The following is a 20,913-nucleotide window of genomic DNA, read 5'->3' as shown; positions in this document are numbered from 1 at the left end:
GTAATCACAGTGATGATAGTGAGAGCATTTTTCACGAATTGCCACCTAGTGGCAGCCTCTCGAACTGGCGTGCGGCTTCTTGCAGCCGGTTCCATAGCCAAGCCCGGTCAAAACTCGTCAAAAGCCAAAGTGGCGGTTGGAGCGCGTTGCCTACTTTAGCCCAGGTGGGTTCGGGTTGCGACGCATCATGCGGGAACGTTTTCACAGCTACTACGTAACAGCGGGGTTCCTTATACATTGGATCCTGTGGAAGCTATGCTGGGACCGGATGAAAACGACGTAGCAGCCGGGGAAACGCAGCAGTGAGGAACGTAACAGCGGGGTTCTACTGTATACGCATCAACCCACCAACCATACTTCCTCTGCCCGTTAGGTTGTGATGCAATAGCAGGAAGCAGCACAGTGGATTCCCACAGTGGACCTGTTTTCGTTTGTGTGGTCGCTCCTGGCTGTGGCGGGCTGACTCGGCGTTCTCTTTCCTTTCACACGCAGCTTGTGGAGCTGTTGTTAGGCGTTGTAATATTGCAGGACTTGTTTTCATGTTCCTGTCTTATAAGTCGGACAGCAACATACGAGTGTTTTGATGGCTACTTTTCATTTTTTTTCTTCTTCGAAGCATTACCTTTTATTGTTTGTCCACACTGTATTTCAAATGACTGTTGTCAATCTTTACCAAATTATTACCAAAATATTTACCAAAATAATCTCCAATAGAAATAAGGGCAACACTGGACTTTAGTCAACCAAGGGAACAGGCTGGCTTCAGGAAGGGATACTCTACAATGGATCACATCCATGTCATTAATCAGGTTACCGAGAAATCCGCAGAGTACAATAAGTCTCTCTAATTGGCTTTCATAGATTACGAAAAGGCATTTGATTCAGTAGAGATACCATCAGTTGTAGAGGCATTACGTAATCAAGGAGTACAGAACGCTTGCGTAAATACCTTGGAAAATATCTACAGAGGTTCTATGGCTACCTTAATTCTAGACAAGAAAAGCAGGAAGTTACCTATAAAGAAAGGGGTCAGACAGGGAGACACAATCTCTCCAATGCTACTCACTGTGTGCTTGGAAGTTTTCATGCTATTTAACTGGGAAGGCGTAGCAGCGTAGCAGTAAAGATCGACGGCGAATATCTCTGCAGCCTTCGGTTTGCCGATGACATTGTTCTATTCAGCAACAATGCAGACGAGTTACAACAAATGATTGAGGACCTTAACAGAGAGAGTTTAAGAGTGGGGTTGAAGATTAATATGCAGAAGAACAAAGGTAATGGTGAATAGACGGGCAAGGGAAGAAAAGTTCAAGATTGCCAGTTAGCCTCTAGAGTCTGTGAAGGAGTACGTTTACCTAGGTCAATTAATCACAGGGAACCCTGACCACTAGAAGGAAATTCATAGAAGAATAAAAATGGGTTGGATTACATACGGCAGACATTGTCATCTCCTGACTGGAAGCTTACCATTATCATTGAAAAGGAAAGTGCATTTTACCAGTGCTAACATATGGGGCAGAGACTTGGAGACTGACAAAGAAGCTTGAGAACAAGTTAAGGACTGCGCAAAGAGTGATAGAATGAAGATTGGTAGGCATAATGTTATGAGACAGAAAGAGAGTGCTTTGGATCAGAGAGCAAACGGGTATAGGCGATATTCTAATTGACATCAAGAGAGAAAAAAAAAAGGAGCTGGGCAGGTCATGTATTACACCGGTTAGATAACCGTTGGACCATTAGGGTTACAGAATGGGTACCAAGAGAAAGGAAACGCAGACGAGGGCAGCAGAAGACTAGGTGTAGCGATAAAATTAGGAAATTCGCGGGCGCTAATTGGAATCGGTTGGCACAGGACAGGGCTAATTGGAGATTGCAGGCAGAGGCCTTCGTCCTGCAGTGGACATAAAACAAGCTGATGATGATGATGATGATGTCAATTTACATGACAAAAACTAAATTGTGATCACAACATTGCTTCAATATTTTGGGCCGGAACTTCAGCACTAGCTAAGCTGTAGGTGTGTTGCTTACAGAAGAGCCATTTCCTATGCCGAGCTGTATCTTCAATCAAACTTGTGAGGCCTGAAGTTGTTAGACTTGTGCCAAGGTTATGGTTGCGTTTCCTTTGCCCCTACCCGCACAGTCTCGTTTTCTTCAATTTTGTTATGTGCTGTGCTTTCTTGGGTGTCTGTTGCCTGAAGGAGAATTTTCCTCCTCTGGCTAGGTGTATCTGGTAGATTTCGGTTTGGCCTGTCGGTACAACCAAAACGGCAAGCACAAAGAATACAAGGAAGATCTCCGGAAGGCGCACGATGGCACCATTGAGTTCACAAGTCGGGATGCCCACATTGGTGGTAAGTAGCCCCTTTTGAAGCTTGGCTAGAGGTCATCATGTTGGCCAAAAGAGATAGTAACAAAAGAGCCCACTTCCACTTATGGCAAACAGATTTCAGGTCTGTTTTCTTGAGTTACTTGCAGGATTGCCTTTGTTCCATTTGCTTTGCAGCTTAAACTCTTGTGCTTTGCTTTTATTTTTATTTAATGTGCATTCTTTGCTTTTCTCTGTCTCGCCATTTAGGTGGGCTCAAACTTGTTTGTTGATGTACTGTATGTACTCGCACAGCGAACGCACTTTTCCAGAAAAATATGTGCAAAGTTGGGGGCTGCATTCGTTATGTGGGGTAAATTTTGAGGCCTCCCGCGGCCATCTCTCAAAAAGTCGGTTTTGCCCGAAATGAGAACTATCGATTGCAGTCGCAAATGTGCATGCAGCTACGCCAAGTAAGGATAGTAGTTTTGCCGGCCGTATAAACTTGCAAACATTCGCTTCAACCCAAACTCAGCGGTGAGAACGCAGCACACACAGAGGTGTGAGCCGCTATCAACTAGGCCTCCGACTCGGATCGCTTTGAAGATAGGGCGCGTCGCGGCCACACAATGCACAGTTGCTTGCTGCCGGAGTGAATCATTACGCACCTGCCCCTCCATCCCCTACCCCCGGCGCCATGCACACAACAGAAGACTACATGTTTCCTTCCCGCTTTCCTCCGTTGTACACGGGAGAATCAGCCACGATCGTCGGCGCCCCTCGGCCACGGCTGTGCGATCCACTGTAGCTGCCAGAGTAAAACGCCACTGTCCCTCCCTGCCCTTCCCCGCGGGGCCTTTTGTGTGACGAAAGATGGCGTGCGAGATTGAGCCACGACCATTGGCTTCCCTCACGTGCTTTTCACTCACAGCTACGCCATGCGGCACTCAGCGACGGCGACAACAAAAATGCTCCTGAAGTGGCCATATAATTCCTATCGAAATAAAAGTAGGTGACATGGTACGGTTCGTCGTCCAACAAAGTGTCGGACACCTGTCAGATGCCGAATCGTACTGTGTGTCTCCTACTTCACGGTAGCAAGTCCAGGGTGCGATCATTACGCGAGAAAAACAAGAAACACTTCTTGATCGGTAAAGTGGGGGCTGCGTTCATTGAGCTTACACGTATTGAGCTGTTGGACAGAGGGCAGTGTCAAGCATCATACTGGCCAATCTCTGGCTCCAATAGAGGGAATGTTGGTATTACACACAGGTCAGCGAAATTCATTAGTGCTCCCTTAGAATCGCTGGAATCGATCATAACTGAGCTCACTAATTAACTTATTCTAGAACACTGCTCCACTCGAACACTCCGCCTCGACTCAAGAAAACAACTGGCAGCGCTGCCTCTCAACAAAAGTGGTCACTGCACTTCAATCACATCCTACAGCAATTCTTGAAAAGCGTAGCATCTTTTTTAAGCTGTGGGCCGGTGCTGTGCTCGGCTCTGTGAAGGGAAGAGCTTCAGGTCGAGAATCATTTGAAAATGCGGGGTTAAGTCTTGCCAAAAATCGCAGGCAGGGCTCACTATCACGTGACAGGATGGCTGGTGGCTTCACGCTTGCCGTCTTTCCGCGCACCTAGTGTTAGAGGTTGCGTAATTTGAGTTGGAATCGGAAGCTAGCAGCAGAAAGAAATGTTGTGTGATGGCAATCACGCGCGTGTTCCCTGCTGCCGGTGCTCCTTGTCATGCTAGCATTGCGACGGCAAGTCAGACCTGTTTGTGTGTGTGAATGCATGCATGTAACCATGCTTCTTCGGGTAGTAAGCAAATGTTTGCTGCAATTTATACTTCCCAAAAAATTACAGACCTCACTTTGTCCAACAATATTTGCTATTGCTGTCAGTGCATTTGCCCTTCAAGCATGAACTTTTTCTTCCCATTAGCACACTCTCGGAGGGGAGACATGGAGATCCTGGGGTACAACCTGCTGCAATGGCTCTGTTGTAGATTGCCCTGGGAGGACAACCTCAAGGACCCCGAGTATGTCAGCCAGCAGAAGTGCGGGTAGGCTATTCAGTCACTTGATTGAAATAGGGCACCAATGATCTCGCTAACTACCGTATTTACTCGCATAATGATCGCACTTTTTTGTCAGCAAAATTGACGCAAATTCAGGGGTGCGATCATTACGCGGGTTAAATTTCCCGCGAGAAAAAAAAATTTTTTTTTCATCCCGCGTTTGCTGCGGGATGCGGGTGCGGGACACCAAAACAAAAATGGTGGCCGGCGGAGCAAGCCGAACGCGCCGAACGCAATCTCTTTTTTTTCTTCTCGTGAGTACATTACGTGCATTGAAACAGTTTCTTCCGTATCAGTGATGAATAATATCGTTAATATCGGCAAGTTTGCGGCAATAACATAGCCATGTCCACTTTGAGGGGACAGAAACAGAGATGGGCATGCTTAGCTGCCAGTGACATAGAAACACATGGCCGGCGTGCTGCGGAAACTGCGGCATCTGTCTTCACTACTATCCTAGCACGGCACGTTTCCGCTAAGGGTAGGCGAATATCTTAGCTGTGTTAAGGGGGGACGCGGGTTTTAGATCGCGAAAAATGGCCAGAAAACCGATTTTTTGAAAAGCACATTTTTAGTTTCTATAACCCTTTTTTTGTGTGATACCCAAATATCATCCCTGTAAACCACCTAGAAGTGCTCTAAAAATTCGTTTCATTAGCCAAGGTGGCGAAAAATCTCGCGGAAATCAAGAAATAACAGCGTTTTTCATGCCACAATATCTCTGGAACGGCGCGACCGAGCACCGCCATCTTGGTCTCGTTGGAAAGCGCATTTCTCAGTCTTCAAAGTTGCCGCTTCAGCGATCTCCTCCATACACAAACAAGCGCACAAAAAGCAAATGATTGAAGGTCGTGCCGGAGTCTGCGATTGGCCGCGCCCGCCACGTGACTCCAGTGCGGTTCGCCATAGGTCCAGCGCTCGCGTCGTCTGCTCGGCTCTTTGCACCTGGCGAGTTTGGCGTCTCCACTCGCCGTAATCTCGACGTGTCAAAACGGGCGCTACGCGGACATCGCAGTAGCGTGGCCGATCCCTACGCTTGTGGACATTTCAGACTCGCGGCTAAGCATTCCGAGCGTCGGCAACGCGGACTTCGCGGCCAAGATTCACGCGCGGAATCCTCGGACATGCGGCTAAGCCTTTCAGCACTCGGTGTTTCGAATTCGTGACAAATTCGTATCGCGCACGCAATCCTCGGAAACGCGGCTAAACATTTCGCGCATAGGGAGCCTCCGACTCGGCGATCATGCACATCGCGCGCGGACTTCTCGGACCGTCCCCTAATCATTTTGTGCATCGGCGCCTCCGACTGTGCGAACCAGCGCATCGAGTGTCGACTCCTCAAGCCCGCGGCTAGGAATTTCGCACGTCGGCACGTAGGACTGCGCGAATGAGCGCGTCGAGTGTCGACTCCTCGAGCCCGCGACTAGGCATTTCGCGCGTCGGCAATTCGGACTGCGCGAATAAGCGCATCGAGGGTCGAGTCCTCGAGCCCGCGACTAGGCATTTCGCGCGTCGGCACCTTGAACTGCGCAACTAAGCACATCGCGCGTCGGCTCCTTGTATCTGCAGCTATGCATTTCGCACATCAGCACTTCGGACTCGCAACCAAGCACATTGCACGTTCACTCTATTATCATATTGTCACGATAGCTCGTAACAATATCTGTCATACCACCCCTTCATAAAGAGAACCTCATCATGAGCTCTGTTCACTAGGCCCCTTGGGCTGGTACACACCTGGCTGCAGAAGTGATCGAGGCATCATACAAAAGTAAAATTCTGGAAAGCACCTAGCAGCTGCATATCTATCACTGACTCTGATCCTAAGTTCCACAGCCACTGTCAGGTGAAGATGACTTGGAAGGCTACTTACACTCGGAGCCTTCATTCAGTAACATGTTCAATTCTACCAAATGAAAAAAAAAAGTGCCTCACTGATTGTAATGGAGACTGCTATCAATCAGGCAGCCTGCATGTACAACACTGGAACTATATTCATGCCCATACAGAGTTCTACACTTCGGTTTGAAACCCAGGCACCATGCTCTTTGTAGAGCGTGGTGCCTAATAAAGTTTCTTGTGCTAGTTCAGTGGCCAGTGTGCTATTATTGTGAGAGTGTGCAGTCACACATTTAGTATGGCCATTCTTACAAAACACAGCTTCAAAATGGTGCCGTTTGTATTGCTGTAGATTCACTTCAGCAAAAGCTACATTTGTTTGAAACTTCAAATGTGTTTATTTCAGTTCGATGTTTTTGCACACTGTACTCCGCCTTACGGGTGTTCTTTCTGGGTTGTTTTTGGCCAAAAATGACAAGGGTGGTATCATTTTATTCGTATTGAAATGATCTGGGGGGTGATGCTATTTTTATTACTCTTGCGCCGTCATGAAAATTACATTCAGGTATAGTAATCACTGCTAATTAGAAAAAAAATTTCATAATAAATGCAAGATTGTTTTCTTGTCCGCAAAATGCTTCCAAATGAATAAAAATAGCATCACCCCCTACAGTAGGTCTTTAGCAATGCTGTCATGCATTTAGTTTTTCGTTTAGCAAGACGGAATCATCAAAAAGCCCCGTAACGAGTTTGAAATTAATTTGACTTCAGACCTCAATATTTTTTGAACTGCTACAGCTATCAGAAATCTAATTACAGATCTGAAATCAGCACGAAAAATTACCCCAGACAGTGGAGTTTATTAAAGATTCACCCAAAAATAAGAAAAAAAATTTTAGGACCCACCTCCCCCCTTAAAATCGTCGGCGTATGAATAGGGTACACTTTTAACGTATCAGTGTAAACGTGGCTACTATGATTGCCGCGCGCAATTTGTTGCGTGCTCACGAGTGCAGATGAAAAGAATCGAAAGGCGCCTTTTTTGTTTTTGTTGACCACAACCATTATAAAGCCTACCCATAATAAAGGCAAGTTTGGTTGTACGTCTTTTTGCCATGGAAGTGCGGAAAGTGATGAAAGTAATGAAATGAGGCATCTACTTAAGAATGTTTGGTGCGTGCAGACGAGTCGTTCGCGTAGCATTCGACAGATGGTAAGCGCGATCATTATTAGCTAGACTTGGCACACGACATATCGCTGCGGCAAGTTCAGGGTGCGATCATTACACGGGAAATAAAAAAAATCGAATTTTGACGACAAAATTCAGGGGTGCAATCATTACGCGAGTGCGATCATTATGCGAGTAAATACGGTATAACATATTCTGTAACTTTCCTGCACTTGCACTCCACCTCAAATTGAACATGCACGAGGACAAGGTTGTCCAGCACTTCGAGTTTTTTTCAACACTAGAGCAGATTGGCTGCTACACTTCTAAACCATGCCCTTATAGCCTTTTGGTGTAGCACGTCGTTGCGTGTTCCCTATGAAAAAGTGCTTCCAGCAATCGCAGTCACGTACTGTGTGTGACTGTGAGGGGTAACCACGTGTAATCTGGTTAGGGGACACTTTTCTATTTTTAGCAAATCTGTTCAAATCTTTTTTCAGCAAAGCTGTTCAAAGCAGTTATTGAGCCGTGGTGGTGATATGTGTCAGCTAGGTCAGTATCCAATGTTGGCCAGCAAGACAGTCTGCGCCGGAACTCTGAAGCAACAGTAGGCCAGGGCATTGTTAATGGCATATTGTACATAGGCACCTCTTACGGGTTCTCCATTGTAGTGCTCAATCAGCTTGGCTTCAATGAAGAGGAATTGTTCAAAGCGAGATGAAATGATGGGTTCTTCTACGTGGTGGTCTGATTTGTTTAAAGGGACACTAAAGTGAAACAATAAATCGGTTTGGACTAATGAAGCATTGTTTGAGAACCCTGCAGGCAGTCATTTCAAAAAAATAGTTTGATTATTAGATGAGAAAATGAAAGTCCAAGTATCAGTATTTGAATTTCCAGCCGAAACCCCAGCGCCGGTACGTCAGCGGGACGTCGGGGATTCCAAAGTATGTTATTGCATTTGGGCCACGTTGGCTGAATAAAGGTTCCCGAAACTTGCCATGTTTAATAGCTGGTTCCTTTAGAACACAATGTAGTCAATCTGTACCGCTATATATAATTAGTAGGCCCTAGAAGATGCCATCAAAATCCGAGACGTCACAGCCCCCAGGTGCGGGAACTTAAGTAGGCGTCGCCACCTGCATTTCGTTCTTCCGCTTTTTCTGGCTTACCAAACGTCTTGTAAGAGTGGTGTTTTTGGTGTTGTAGAACGGTAATTTACTAATTCAGAAGAAATCATTTTTCACTTTAGTGTCCCTTTAATAAGCTGAGGCAGGCGGTAACTGATTATGGCATGATGTACTTGAGCTGAAGGCTTGAGTAATAAGTCCACAAGTACCATTTGCAGGTTTTATTGTGTCATCGTGGTGCCTAATTTGAACACAGTTGAACCTTGGTATAGATAAGTTGCCGCATATATAAAAATGCATCTTCTATAAGCATACACATTGATATTAAGGGTGGGTAATCTGTAATGAGGTGAATCTAAATCTGCTAGCCAACTGAGGGTATTCCATTGATTCTTTTTATAACGTGGTGGCGGTAGCTAGCCATGCCAAGGTGCATCTACACATACAGAATGTGCTGTTCTTTGTTAGTCTTGCTGGGTCTATTTTTGCTGCTAAATGCACATAGAAAATATTAACTTTGCTGTAACCAATGTTGCCCTATGTCTGTGTTAGGTGTATCGAGGTTAGACTGCACATGTAAGCATACCTGGAAGGCAGACATGTGACAGCTTCAGTAAAGCAAAATATTTAACAGCAGTTGTAACGCCTTTCGGGGGGGGGGGGGGGGGGGGTGCTTAGGAGCCAGCGTACATTATGCTACTGTGTTGCCTTTGCTGTAACCTTGCAGGGGAAAGCATGAGCCAGTCCATCTGATCAAATTAGATTGCTTGAACCTAGTTTTGTGCATTTCACTTTTGTAGGTTTATGGATAACATCCCTCTGCTGATGACCAAATGCTTCCCACATGGAGACGTTCCAAGTGAGTTGCGACTCTCTTTATCTATTATGCTAAAGAGGAATACAGTGAAACCTCGTTATACTGTAGTTGGCCGGAATGCGGAAAAAGTACATACTAAACAGTAGTACTGTTTGACCGAAATAGCGCGAGATCTTCCACTTACCTGTCAAACGGAACTCTGAGAGAGTGCGATGAAAGGGCTAAAAACTTTGCAGTATTTACAGTCAGCGACCAATAGATTGAACACTGACAGTCCAGGCATGCTCGGTAATTCGGACAGCTTCGCAGCACCGCTAATAGCCCCATAGACTTAATGTGTAAAGACGACCAATATTTCGGACAGCCGCTAGCTGTACATTCGATTATCCGGACTCCGTCCGTGGCTGTACCGTGCACCAACTCTGCCGCCATCATCTTATCTGGCAACTTCGACAAGACACCAAGTATGGCCTCACAGATTCTACACTAAATGGTAATCTCTGAGGTCTTGCCTTGGTCGCCGCCCTACGCCTCTGAGATATACCTGTGAATGCCAACCTTGGAGACTTTGCCTGAATTGTGAGGTCGCATCAACATCGCAATCGTCAGATCCTTTTCCAGCACCCCCGTGCATGACTCGCTGTCGCCATTCTGTTTGCATTGTGGACAGCGTTCTACCATGCTGTGCTTGTTTTAGTTTGCGTTCCATACACCGCTCTGCTGGCTCCAAGAAATCGTTCTCAGGAAGTTATAGATAGGCTGCGTCAGATGGCACCAACAGTGCCCTCGCAGTCCAAATGAGCCCAACTCCACAACTGAAGAGACTGAATTGCCACCTACCACAACAAGTTCAAATGCGGACATCATTCATGACCTGCTAGGCTGCAGCGAGCCGAATCCTGCCGCCGTTAGATTTGAAGACTGCAGACGTCGACAGCGTGGATTCGTCGTGTGCCGAACTAAATGATGACGAAATAGTTGAGCAAATTCTCCCACCGTCAAACAGCAACTCTGACTAGGATGCTGATGTGCGGAGCGTTCCGCATGCGAATCTGACTCGAGCCTTTGCAGTCCTTGCATCAGCATACAGCGAAATTCAAAGCTGGAGGAAATACAGGCGGACTTGGTTGCACGTAAGCGAAGTGCATGCAGAAATGCGTCGGCCACTTGTTCCTTGCACAGGGGTCTTAAAACGTAAAGATACATTAGTTTTTTTCGGACATTCGATAGTTTGGACTTGTTTACATTCCCCGTGGAGTCCGAATTATTGGTCGTCAACTGTATCTACTTCAAATTACAAGTCTGTTATTTTCATTAAATGCCACAGCAGCCGAGCAGCGACGACAGCAGTCTCAAATTCTCTTAAGGGGAGACGCGGGTCTTGAAATGTCAAAAAATCGCAAAAAAGTCGATTTTCGGAAAAGTGCATTTTCGCTAAGTTTATACATTCAAGAATCCCTCCCCGAAATCTAAAACCTAAATTTAATCGGAAAATAATAAAAACAAACACTTATACGGGCCAGGGTGGCCGCGCAATTAGTAAAATATCGCCAAAAATGTTCGAACTTCGCGCCGTCGTCATTTGCGAACGCGTTGGCCGGCGGGCGCCATTTTGAGCTTGTTTGGAAGCTGCTTTCTTTGTGCGTATTTTGCGCCGGTTCAATATGGCGTAGGTGAGGAGGAACCGACGCTATCGCGTCATTTCTGAAGGATGCGCCCGTGCCGCTGATTGGCCAAAGCACGCACGCCCCCCGCGCGCCTCGCTCCTATTGGTCCGGCGCCGTTTGAGTGCTGATTCCCGCGTTCCCGACAGGCTGGTCGCTCTCGTGCGCGCTGCGTGTTTGCGTGGTTTCATCGCGCCGCTGTGAATGTTCGGCCGCTCGCTTCTCGACAACGTTCGATAAAGTGTCTTTTTCGCTGCCCGAAAGGCTGGAGGAGACCGTCGTATGAAGACTACTACGCGTCAAGCGTTCGGCAAGGCGCGAAGGCGGCCGTGGAATGCGCGACAGAAGACGGATGCTGTCGTGTACCCGGAGTTGCCGGCTGCTGGTCTGCCTGAAGATTCTGCCGGATAGAGTTCCGAGCTGCAACCCAGTACGTCTAGCATCAACACTTCGTCCACCCACGCCTCGCGTGTTGCCGCTGACCGCATAGATACCGTTTTCTTCACGACCGAAGAAAGAAGCAAGCGCGCAGCGATCGCCGATAAGGCGAAAACGCGCCTGGCGTCGCAGTCTGCAACGGAGCGAAAGCTTGAGCTGCTGGGTGTTGACACGAAAGAGGACGTCAGCGACAGCGGAACAGAACTTGCGATCGTGGATTTATCCGTGGTGCAAGACTTTTTTGGACTTATGCCGTGTCCCGTGTGCGCCAAGAAAACGCTGATGCTTTCGAAGGACCCCGCCAAGGAGTACGGGCTCTGTGCCAAGCTTGTGCTGGAGTGCTCCCCGTGTGGCATGCGCGAAAGGATCGTCGGAGGCTTCACATGTCCAACAAGGATCACAAAAACAGAAATGCTTTGATAAACAAGCTTGCAAAGAGGCACATGCCACCAACAGACTCTGCCTACAGTCCTGGGCTTTTATAGGTATAGGTGTGACCTTTTGCTGAATGCACAATTGTGAGAGTGTGCAAAACAATTTTTTTTTTTTAATTTGAGTTCTGGGATTTTACGTTCCAAAACCGTGATATGATCCTGGACCAATTTTGACCACTTGGGAAGCGCCACAACACAAGCAAAGGAACTTTTTTGCATTTCAGCTCCATTGAAATATGGCGACCACCACTGGGATTTGATCCAAATTTTTTGTTGTAGCCATAAACTTTGTGGAAAGGACATATTTTGTTGTGGCCATGAACTCTGCGCAACTTTATTTGCATAGGGATGCCATTTGTGTGCCTTCTGTACAACAAGGAATTAAAATAGGAATGTGAAGCTCGTGGTGCTAGCTTTCTGGCATTGCTTTCAGTGACTATGCATGATTTTGCAACCAATATCTCAATGTTATTTTTGCAAAATGGCGATATATATGTCATGAACTTGTTGCTGAAAGACAGGGCTACATGGTGGTGCAATTTATATTGCCATATTGTTAGTCCATTAAAAGTTATAGTGAACTGAAAGTTCAAACTCGTTTTTCTCAGCTTCATTTTTTTGGACACCGCACACTGCCTTACGGGGGATCTTCATATGTTCTTTCTAAGTACCAGCAAAATGTTTGGTATCAATATATTTGTGTCGAATGGATCTAGCCGGTGATGCTATTTATTTATTTCTAACGTTGCCGGCTAAAGTTTAATTGCCACTAAATACAAATGAAAATTAGCAAAAATATTGAAATTATGTTTACATCTGGTATTTTTGCATTATAATTGCACTGAGAACAATAAAAATAGCATCACCGGCTAGAGCTACTCTCTGGCGTTCTGGCCGTATACTTTGTTTTTCCTTTTGACAAAGATAAGTTTTTGAAAAGTCCCGTAAGAAATTGATTGAATTTCTGTATTAAAAACTTTGCATCATTTGTTCTAATGAAGATATACAAAATCTAATTAGATATTTGCAATCAGCAGAAAAAGCTCAACAATACTGTTAAATATCATCCCATTCACACTAAGATTAACAAAGTTAGTTTTGGGACCCACGTCTCCCCTTAAAGGGAGGGCATGGCTTTCGCATTGCAAAAAATGCCACGAAAAAATAGCTTTTTGAAACTGAAATTTTCAGTTTCTATAACTCTGTCTTATTCCAAAATATCATCACTGCCACTGTAAACCATGTGGAAGTGCTCTAAAATATGTTTTATCAGCCAAGTTGGCGAAAAATTTCGCAGAAATCAATAACAGCATTTTTCAAGCCACAATATCTCTGGAACGACGAAACCGAGCGCCACCATTTTGGTCGCGTTGGAAAGCGCATTTCCCCGTCTTCAAATTTGACGTTTCAGCTATCTTTTCCATGCAGACATAAGCACACAAGAAGCAAATTATTGACGGTCGTGCTGGAGTTTGTGATTGGCTGTGCTCATGTCATCTGCTCGGCTCTTTGCACCTCGCGAGTCTGGACGTCTCCATTTGCTGTAATCTCGGAAGTGTCAAAACGGGCGCTACGCAGACATCGCAGTAGCGTGGCCGATCCCAACATTTGTGAACGTCTCAGACATCGCGACCAAGATTCGCCCGCGGAATCCTTGGACATGCGGCTAAGCCTTTCAACACTCGGTGTTTGGGAATTCTTGACCAAGCATTTCGCGCATAGGAGAGTCTGACTTGGTGATCAAGCACATCGCGTGCTGACTTATTGGACCATTGCTTAATCATTTCGTGTATCGACGCCTCCGACTGCGTGACTAAGTACATCAAGCGTCGACTCTCCAAGCCCGTGTCTAGGCATTTCGCGCTTTGGCACCTCCGACTGCGTGACTAAGCACATTCAGTGTCGACTCCTCAAGCTTGCAGCTAGGAATTTCGTGCGTCGGCACCTTGGATTGTGTGAATAAGCACATCGACTGCGCGACTACGTACAGTCAAACCTCAGTATATAGTACACGCATATATCAAATTATTGTGTATACCGAACACTTTCTACATCACCTGGAAAATCGCATGCATTTTTAGTTTATTGCGAATGAGATTGGACGTAAAATGGATATGTTGGAACTCCACCACCCCCAGACCAGGCGCGCTCTGTTGGCAGGCAGTGAGCTTTCCCACAACACCCTCGAAGATAGCGGTGGCACGATGGGCGTTCCCGACTGCTGCACACTATGGCTGCATACATCGATCGTGCTGAGGGCTCCATTTGAACGCAGCGGTGTACAGATGTGGTGGCTTGGCTAGTTCGACAACGTCAACAACACATTGCATTTGCCGCACTTCCTCCTCCTCGGTGCCACGCTCTGCTCCTACTGTTGAGATCTCCATGTTTAAGGTCAGGTTTAAGGAAGCTAATTTTCAAAGCCACATCCCCCTTAAGCTGCAAGCCAGCTTTTCCCGCCAGCCCCTTCTCTCTTCTCAGCAAACACCGCATGAGGGTGCGATGAAAGTGCGATTGTGTTGCCTTTGCTGTAACCTTGCAGGGAAAAGCATGAGCCAGTCCATCTGATCAAATTAGATTGCTTGAACCCAGTTTTGTTCATTTTACTTTTGTAGCTTCTGCCACTGTCAGGGCTGAATTGCCCATGCTGTTGCTTTCCATGTTGTCCTCATCACTATCATTAGGCGACACTCCGGCAATAACAGAGGCAACAGTGGTGAATAGTCGAACCTCGTAGCCAACATATTTTCACAAGCGCAGCATCACTGCCGAGCAACTGCTCCTTTGCATTCCAACTGCCACACACTGACACCGTAGTCAACGGTAGATCTCTCTCGCGTGCCAGCACCGACTTTGTGCCGCATTTAATAGCACTAACAATGTCCAATTTTCCTTCTGTGCTTAGCAGCCGGTTTTTGTCCCAGCTTCAGCATGACGCGAGTCCTAGCTTGCACGACGTCACAAGACAAGCCGCAACATTCTCTGGCACGGCGCTGAAATTATGTTGATGTGACTTCACCCCTCCAAGCGCCCTCTGCATTTGTGCGTGGAGGCCGTTCTGATCTGAGGCTTGTTCTGCCGCGCGGGCCTACCATCTTGACTGCATGACAAAAAGCGGAAACACTACTTGTTAACTGATATGTAAGCAGTAAGCTGGTACGGTTTATGCGGATGCAAAACACATTATGTTCAGCGGCCACTGACTCGGGGATTTGACTTTACTACTTTTGAAACGAAACTACTCTGTTTGAGTGGGTACGGGTTAACGAGGTTTTACTGTAATAAGTTAAACTGTGTTAGTACGACACTTATTCTGTAGCAAAGTTTTGCCTGACCAGGGCACTGTTGTTTCACCCAAGCTGCTGAATTTTCTATGCTAAGGTATCGCGCTGTACTGGCGCTCGGTGCAGGTCTATACATAATGCCGCAGTTATTGCGCTTTGAGAAGCTAATCTACTGCAGCTCACGCACTATAGGTGTCTGAAAGTGCTCTCCCAGATCACCGTGTCTTGTGCAGGCGGCATCACAGAGTTCCTGCAGTACGTGGCTTCCATGAAGTTTGAGGACACGCCAGACTACAAGCGGTTAAAGAGGATCTTGGAGAAGGGCATCCAGGCGGCTGGTTTCAAGCCCGATGGCAGGCTAGTGTTCACGCCGCCAAGGACCCCGCGACGCAACTCGTCCTCGCCAAAGGTTTGTGCCAAGCTGGATTTCGCGACTGCTTTGAAAGTTGAAAACGTAGGCAATACCATCGTGAGCAAAAGATAAGAAACTGTGTGACAGCAGTAGAGAGAGGAATTTAGGTGCACAGCCATGCTGCTGGGCATGGTCAAGTATGCACACGTTTTTCACGGCACCATAGGTCCCCAAACTCTTGCGATTGTGTGGGGGCTTGTACGTCTCGTTTAAACGAGTCCAGTGCATGCAGTACTGCTTTGGAGAATGTGATTTGTAGCCTAGAGCCTAAAACAGTGCATTGAGTGTTGGTGCTTTGATTTGTCAAGCTAGAATTAAGTACTCCCATTGAAAGAATACTGTTCATGCCAGACAAGAGTCTCATGGTGCAAGTTATTCTCACCTCTGGTGGAAGCAAATTTTCCCTATGATTGGCAGCAACTCTGTAAATCGAGCGTTCTGTCGCCTTCCATTGGCCTCTGGCATTCAGTACACGAAGCAGGCCAACAGTCGGGCCCGCAAATAATTATTGATGGAGTAACCATGCCAGCAAGGCACTCCAAATGTGGACTACGAAGGATTGCGAAATTCTAGCACCTTTCAACCTGCAGTCCATGCAGAATTATCCTTCAAAATTAGTTGAGATCGATGCGCTCTTTCCATGTCATGACGTCGCTGAAATTTTTTCACAGCCTGGCATCAGGGTAGTGCAATGCTGATACCACCAACCTTTACAATCAAGTCCTGTAGATAATGCATAGTGGTGATACTATGGTAACCATTAAAACTGTTGGGTGTGTTGGTGTGGAAGGGAAGCTGCCAGTGATAATTATTTTAACAGCTTTACTCGCTGACGTACTCTTTGTCATAAAAGCCTATATTCCAAAAGCAAACTCGGTGCATTACTTGCAGTAGAAGCACAGCCAGCATAAAAAAAAAGAATATGGAGAGGGTGAAATCTTAAAGGAAAATTAGGATGTAGCTGGGAGAAGCAGTTATTAATGTCCCTTAGAGGCATTCAAGACTTGATATGTGAGCTGTGTTGTGAATTTTACAGCTGAAATGTCGAATTGGTGACAACAATAGTGCGTGCACGCGGAGGCTAAAAGTTTATTTTGCCAGACACATGTCGTGCTGACATCTAAGACCATGTGATGAGTAGGGGTGTGCGAATGGTTTCGAAGACGTCAACAAATCAAATGCCCCCTGCCTATTTGATTTGCTCATTTCAAATGGGTCATGTTGGAAATTTCAATTACTTTCCAAGTGAGGGATATGTTAATAATGTGGGAAAGAAAATGTAACTTTGAAACTAAAATTTGTAGATTGGTGCAGCAGGGTCTCAGTCTCGGACGCGCGAAGATGAGTCTGAAAATACGATTTCTGGGCTGATTTTCAGCCTTCAAGTGGCGCATCTGCTGTGATGATATCAATGTCGTAAGAGTTAGTACTAAAGTTCTTCCTCACACTTTTTTTTTTTTTCTGTGTGGGTGCACGTTTTTTTGTCCATGATATAGGTGTGTTTCTGTGCCTCTATGGAGCTCATGGGAAAGTGTCAATCTGTAAGTTTTGAACTACCCATTCAAAGAAATCTTTGTTGACGCTACTGTTACACAAGCACATTCACCTAATGCCCTGGTAGCTTTGCTGCTTGATCTGTTTCGTTGTGCACTTAGTTTAGCCTAATCGTGCTTTTCTGCTCTCGCCGGTGATGCCTACCACTAGACGGCCATTAGGCATAACATTGCGTTGTGCTCTTTGCGCATCCTAACCGACCCCTTTGAGCAGAAGCTTTTGCCTGCTTTCCCATAGCACGGGCTTTCTCTTACCAAGGCTTTTTTTGTGCACTGAAACACTTCGTTTCCTGGTTCTTTTTATCTGGGTCTCCATTGTTTGTCTTTCTCTCCCTCCTGTCAACTATTTCCCACTTGTCCTTTGGAAATGGGATCTGCACCTGTCAAGCATGCCAATCAAGCCTTGTTAAAAAGCATTATCGGGCTGTATTCGGCTGTTTCTTTATTCTTCGAGCAAACCCTAGCATCTCAGCTTCAATGTACATTTTCAATATTGTTACAAAGAGAGTCAACGTAGTATACTTGGAACACTTGAGTAAAAAGTCTGCTTTGTGTTGGAGACCATTTGAAGAATATTGAATTTGGGGCCATCACTATTGAATTCATGTATGAATTGGTATCATGAAAACACTTTTCGCACAACCCTAAGATTGTCTGAAGTTGTTACTGTTGTGTGATACACTCCTGTTCAGTCTATTTCCCCTTGACAAGGCATCCAAATTAGTCCACTTTTAACAGCAGATAATTTGCGCTAAGTTTGTAAAAGGCCCTTGTGGAATTCCCAACACTAAAGGGTATAAGTTAGTGGCAGACACCTGTATTAGTTTTATGTTATGCAGTCTATGTAATTGCGCATAAAAAAAATGCGGCAAATTTTCTAGCAAGTTTGGTGTCTCGTGTCAGTGTTTCCGCTACTCTTTGTCAAAAGTATTGAAGCCACATTACGTGACATAAAAGGTAGTTGTGCAACTGAATATGTAAGAGGAACCTCGTAGAACTTTTGTCATACTGCAACAGCGTGGTGGCGTGGGGCATTGGTGCAAAATTTTAAAAGGTGTAACTTTGACCTTCATCTTCTCTTTTAATAATCAATCTATTGCCATGAAATTTGCCAACATTGAGTTGTAAAAGAATGCCACATCGGTCTAAAAGATTCATTGTTCCCTTTTAGGGTCTTAAATGGAAAATGAAATAGTGCAAGTCCTTGTCGATTTGACATTTCCGGTCTCTCATTGCCCACCTTTCTTTTTCTTTTTTTCTTTTTCTTTGTTTCCCGCCCGCCTTAGAAGAAACCGGTGCTTCAAGAAATTATCCTCGCCGAAGACAGCGCGGACGAGAGTGAGAGCGAGAACATTGCGGAAAAACCGCCGGCAACCAAGGTTGCTCGCAGCCGTGCGGTTCCAGCCCGGAAAAACAACCGCCGGTCGCCTGCGGCCACGAAGTCTGCCTCGGGCCTCAGCAGCCTCGCAAAGTTGGATCCAGAGCCGAAAATGCCGAAAAAGAAAGCGGCTTCATCCCTCTCGGGTAGGACAAGTTCTAAAGGTAAATTTGAGCGCGGGGCCAACAGCCCTACTACTTTTTTGTCGTCCTAGGATAGCTCGTGTGTTGATTGTTTATGCCGTGTTCACTCATTCATAATGCAAGAACCTTTTTGAATAAGTAACTGGGAAACAGCATTGTGTGTGTGTATGTGTGTGTGTGGGTTAAAATCAACGCCGCAAAGGGGTTCAAAGGTTATCTTTAATTGCCATAACTTTGGTTCTGCTGAACACATTGAAGTACTTCTTTGCGGTGAGGCATTTCTGAAACGGCACAATTTAGCTCCCAATGCATTTCTTGAGTTCAATAAAAAGAGAAAAAGCTTTCAGGGCTGCCCCTTTAGCCAGCCCTGTCACTGCCTCATGACAGTATAATCGTTAGCATCAACCTTTCCAGCGTTGAGCATTTCCTGCACACAGAGGCACGGTGATACCACAACCGTATGATCCAGTACGATTCGACTCCCCCCACTACAGCATGCCTCATAATCATGTCGTGGTTTTGGCATATGAAACCCCAGAATTTAATCTCTTAATTCAACACGAAATGCAGACTCTCGGAAGAACGGCTTCTGTGAGGACAGCAACAGCATGGGTATGGACAACCCCACTCCAGCCATGCTGGAGGTGCTGCAGCGTAAGCAGGCACTGTTGGCTCAACAGCAGGAAGGCCTGCTGCCTTCGGGCGGCAACGGCCGGAAGCGTTCAAGTACCTCGCCACCTGCGAACCACTGCTCGTCACCGTCCTGGGCAGACGGTCCCCTCTCTCCAGTCCAAACCTGTGACCGTGCTGTGCAAGCTGACAACGGCAATGGTGAGCCGTCCCGTGCTGTCTTTGTTCCAAGCTTAAGAACAGTGCAAACTAAGACGCTCACAAGAACAGGGTTAAGGCGCCAACTCACAACTGATTTGGTAGTTTGAAACCTACACAAGTAAACTTTGGACACACACATGCATGCATGCAGAAAGTTTACGCAAAAGACAGCAACCGTATAAGCTCCATATTGTTTAGGCTGCTGTATCTAAAAAAACTACAGTTGAACCTCGCAGTAAGGAAATCAGCCGGGAATGCGAAAAAATTTGCTTTCGTGAGAATTTCGTTGTTGCAAATGAGACAGCACAGATACATAATGCGTCAAGACGGAAACGTTACTGTCAAAATTCTGTTAGCCTACGTTGGCAAGCTTTGCTCAAGTATACAGAACCGCAATGCTGACAGCACAAAATGTGCCGCGTGCGTCTATCAGCTGTGGCAGCACTGCCGTGGAGCAGTATTGATATTGAGTGGTCTACTGATTTTGGAGATACGATCATTTTTGCGAGATTTCGCGTAACTCGGCACCGGGCGCAGAGCAACAGTGTTTTCTAGTGCATGCAGCAGCATTTCTCCAGTGCACGCTTGTCGTCATCCGTAGGTGCTCACGCGTCTGGTGCCGAGCGCGAAAGTGATTGTATCTCGCATACTCGAAGGCGATCGATTGATATTACGGCCCCTTGCCGCAAATCTACGTCTGGCGTCTAGTCTGCACGCGATGCCTGTCGAGTGGCACCAAAATCGGTGTTCTTGAAGCCAGGGATGGGTATTCCCAAGCGACCGCCTAATCACAGCCCAATGCGTGGCACTCCATGCTGTGACCGCCATCTCAAGCACCATACACAATTCCACATCGGCAGGACATGGATTTCCTTGTTTTTGCTGCATTTTCCTGGACAAGGCGCACATTACGCACTGCACTAGGTGTGCAAAAACCGTCGTCACATGCTGGTAGCAACACGCGTGCCGCATCAAATGGGCGATCAACAAACAAGGTGGCGGCCAAGACGTGTTTCCAGCGCACGCAATGTTTGTGCAAAGCAATCGCATTTGAGCATATTTTTGAGCCTGCTAGCCTTGCACGAGTAGGTAATACGCGGGGTTGCGTTCCAGCAAATTTCGTTAACGCGGGATTGTAGTAAAGCAACAGTTTGTTGTCGAGGGGTACGAAATTCACTGAATCCTACGGGCGTTTGCCAAGGATATGAAAACATTTCATTGTCGCGAGAATTTTTTTGTTGCGGGATTTTGTTATCGCGGGTTTCGGTTGTACAGGGATATCGAGGGAACGCTGACACATTGCGCTCTTCTTTCCTTAATATGAAATGACCCAATAATTCACTGGCAACCTGGTCATGGCTTTTCCCCAGAGTTCTTCTGCGCTGAACCTTCATTTGCATTCGATAGCTTTTTTGTCTGTACCATAATGTAT

General features: G+C 46.3%; 1 protein-coding gene across 2 annotated transcripts in view; it reads left to right on the top strand.

Annotated features, from left to right (window-relative positions):
* The window catches only part of LOC126533624 (serine/threonine-protein kinase VRK1-like), a 42,647-nt gene that overhangs the window by 18,182 nt on the left and 3,552 nt on the right, over window positions 1-20,913 (top strand). The window contains exons 8-14 of one of the 2 annotated variants that reach the window (XM_050180786.3): window positions 2,225-2,354; window positions 4,255-4,375; window positions 9,328-9,386; window positions 15,398-15,573; window positions 17,073-17,117; window positions 18,416-18,671; window positions 19,221-19,481. In XM_050180786.3, coding sequence (XP_050036743.1) covers window positions 2,225-2,354; window positions 4,255-4,375; window positions 9,328-9,386; window positions 15,398-15,573; window positions 17,073-17,117; window positions 18,416-18,671; window positions 19,221-19,481 — 1,048 coding nt within the window. The remainder of the gene's footprint in view (window positions 1-2,224; window positions 2,355-4,254; window positions 4,376-9,327; window positions 9,387-15,397; window positions 15,574-17,072; window positions 17,118-18,415; window positions 18,672-19,220; window positions 19,482-20,913) is intronic. The other variant, XM_050180787.2, reaches the window with a different exon arrangement.

The sequence above is a fragment of the Dermacentor andersoni genome, chromosome 7 (genome assembly GCF_023375885.2).
Source record: "Dermacentor andersoni chromosome 7, qqDerAnde1_hic_scaffold, whole genome shotgun sequence".
In the NCBI taxonomy this organism is placed as follows: domain Eukaryota; kingdom Metazoa; phylum Arthropoda; class Arachnida; order Ixodida; family Ixodidae; genus Dermacentor; species Dermacentor andersoni.
Note: the sequence above shows the minus strand (reverse complement) of the source record. Positions and strands in the feature narration are given on the sequence as shown.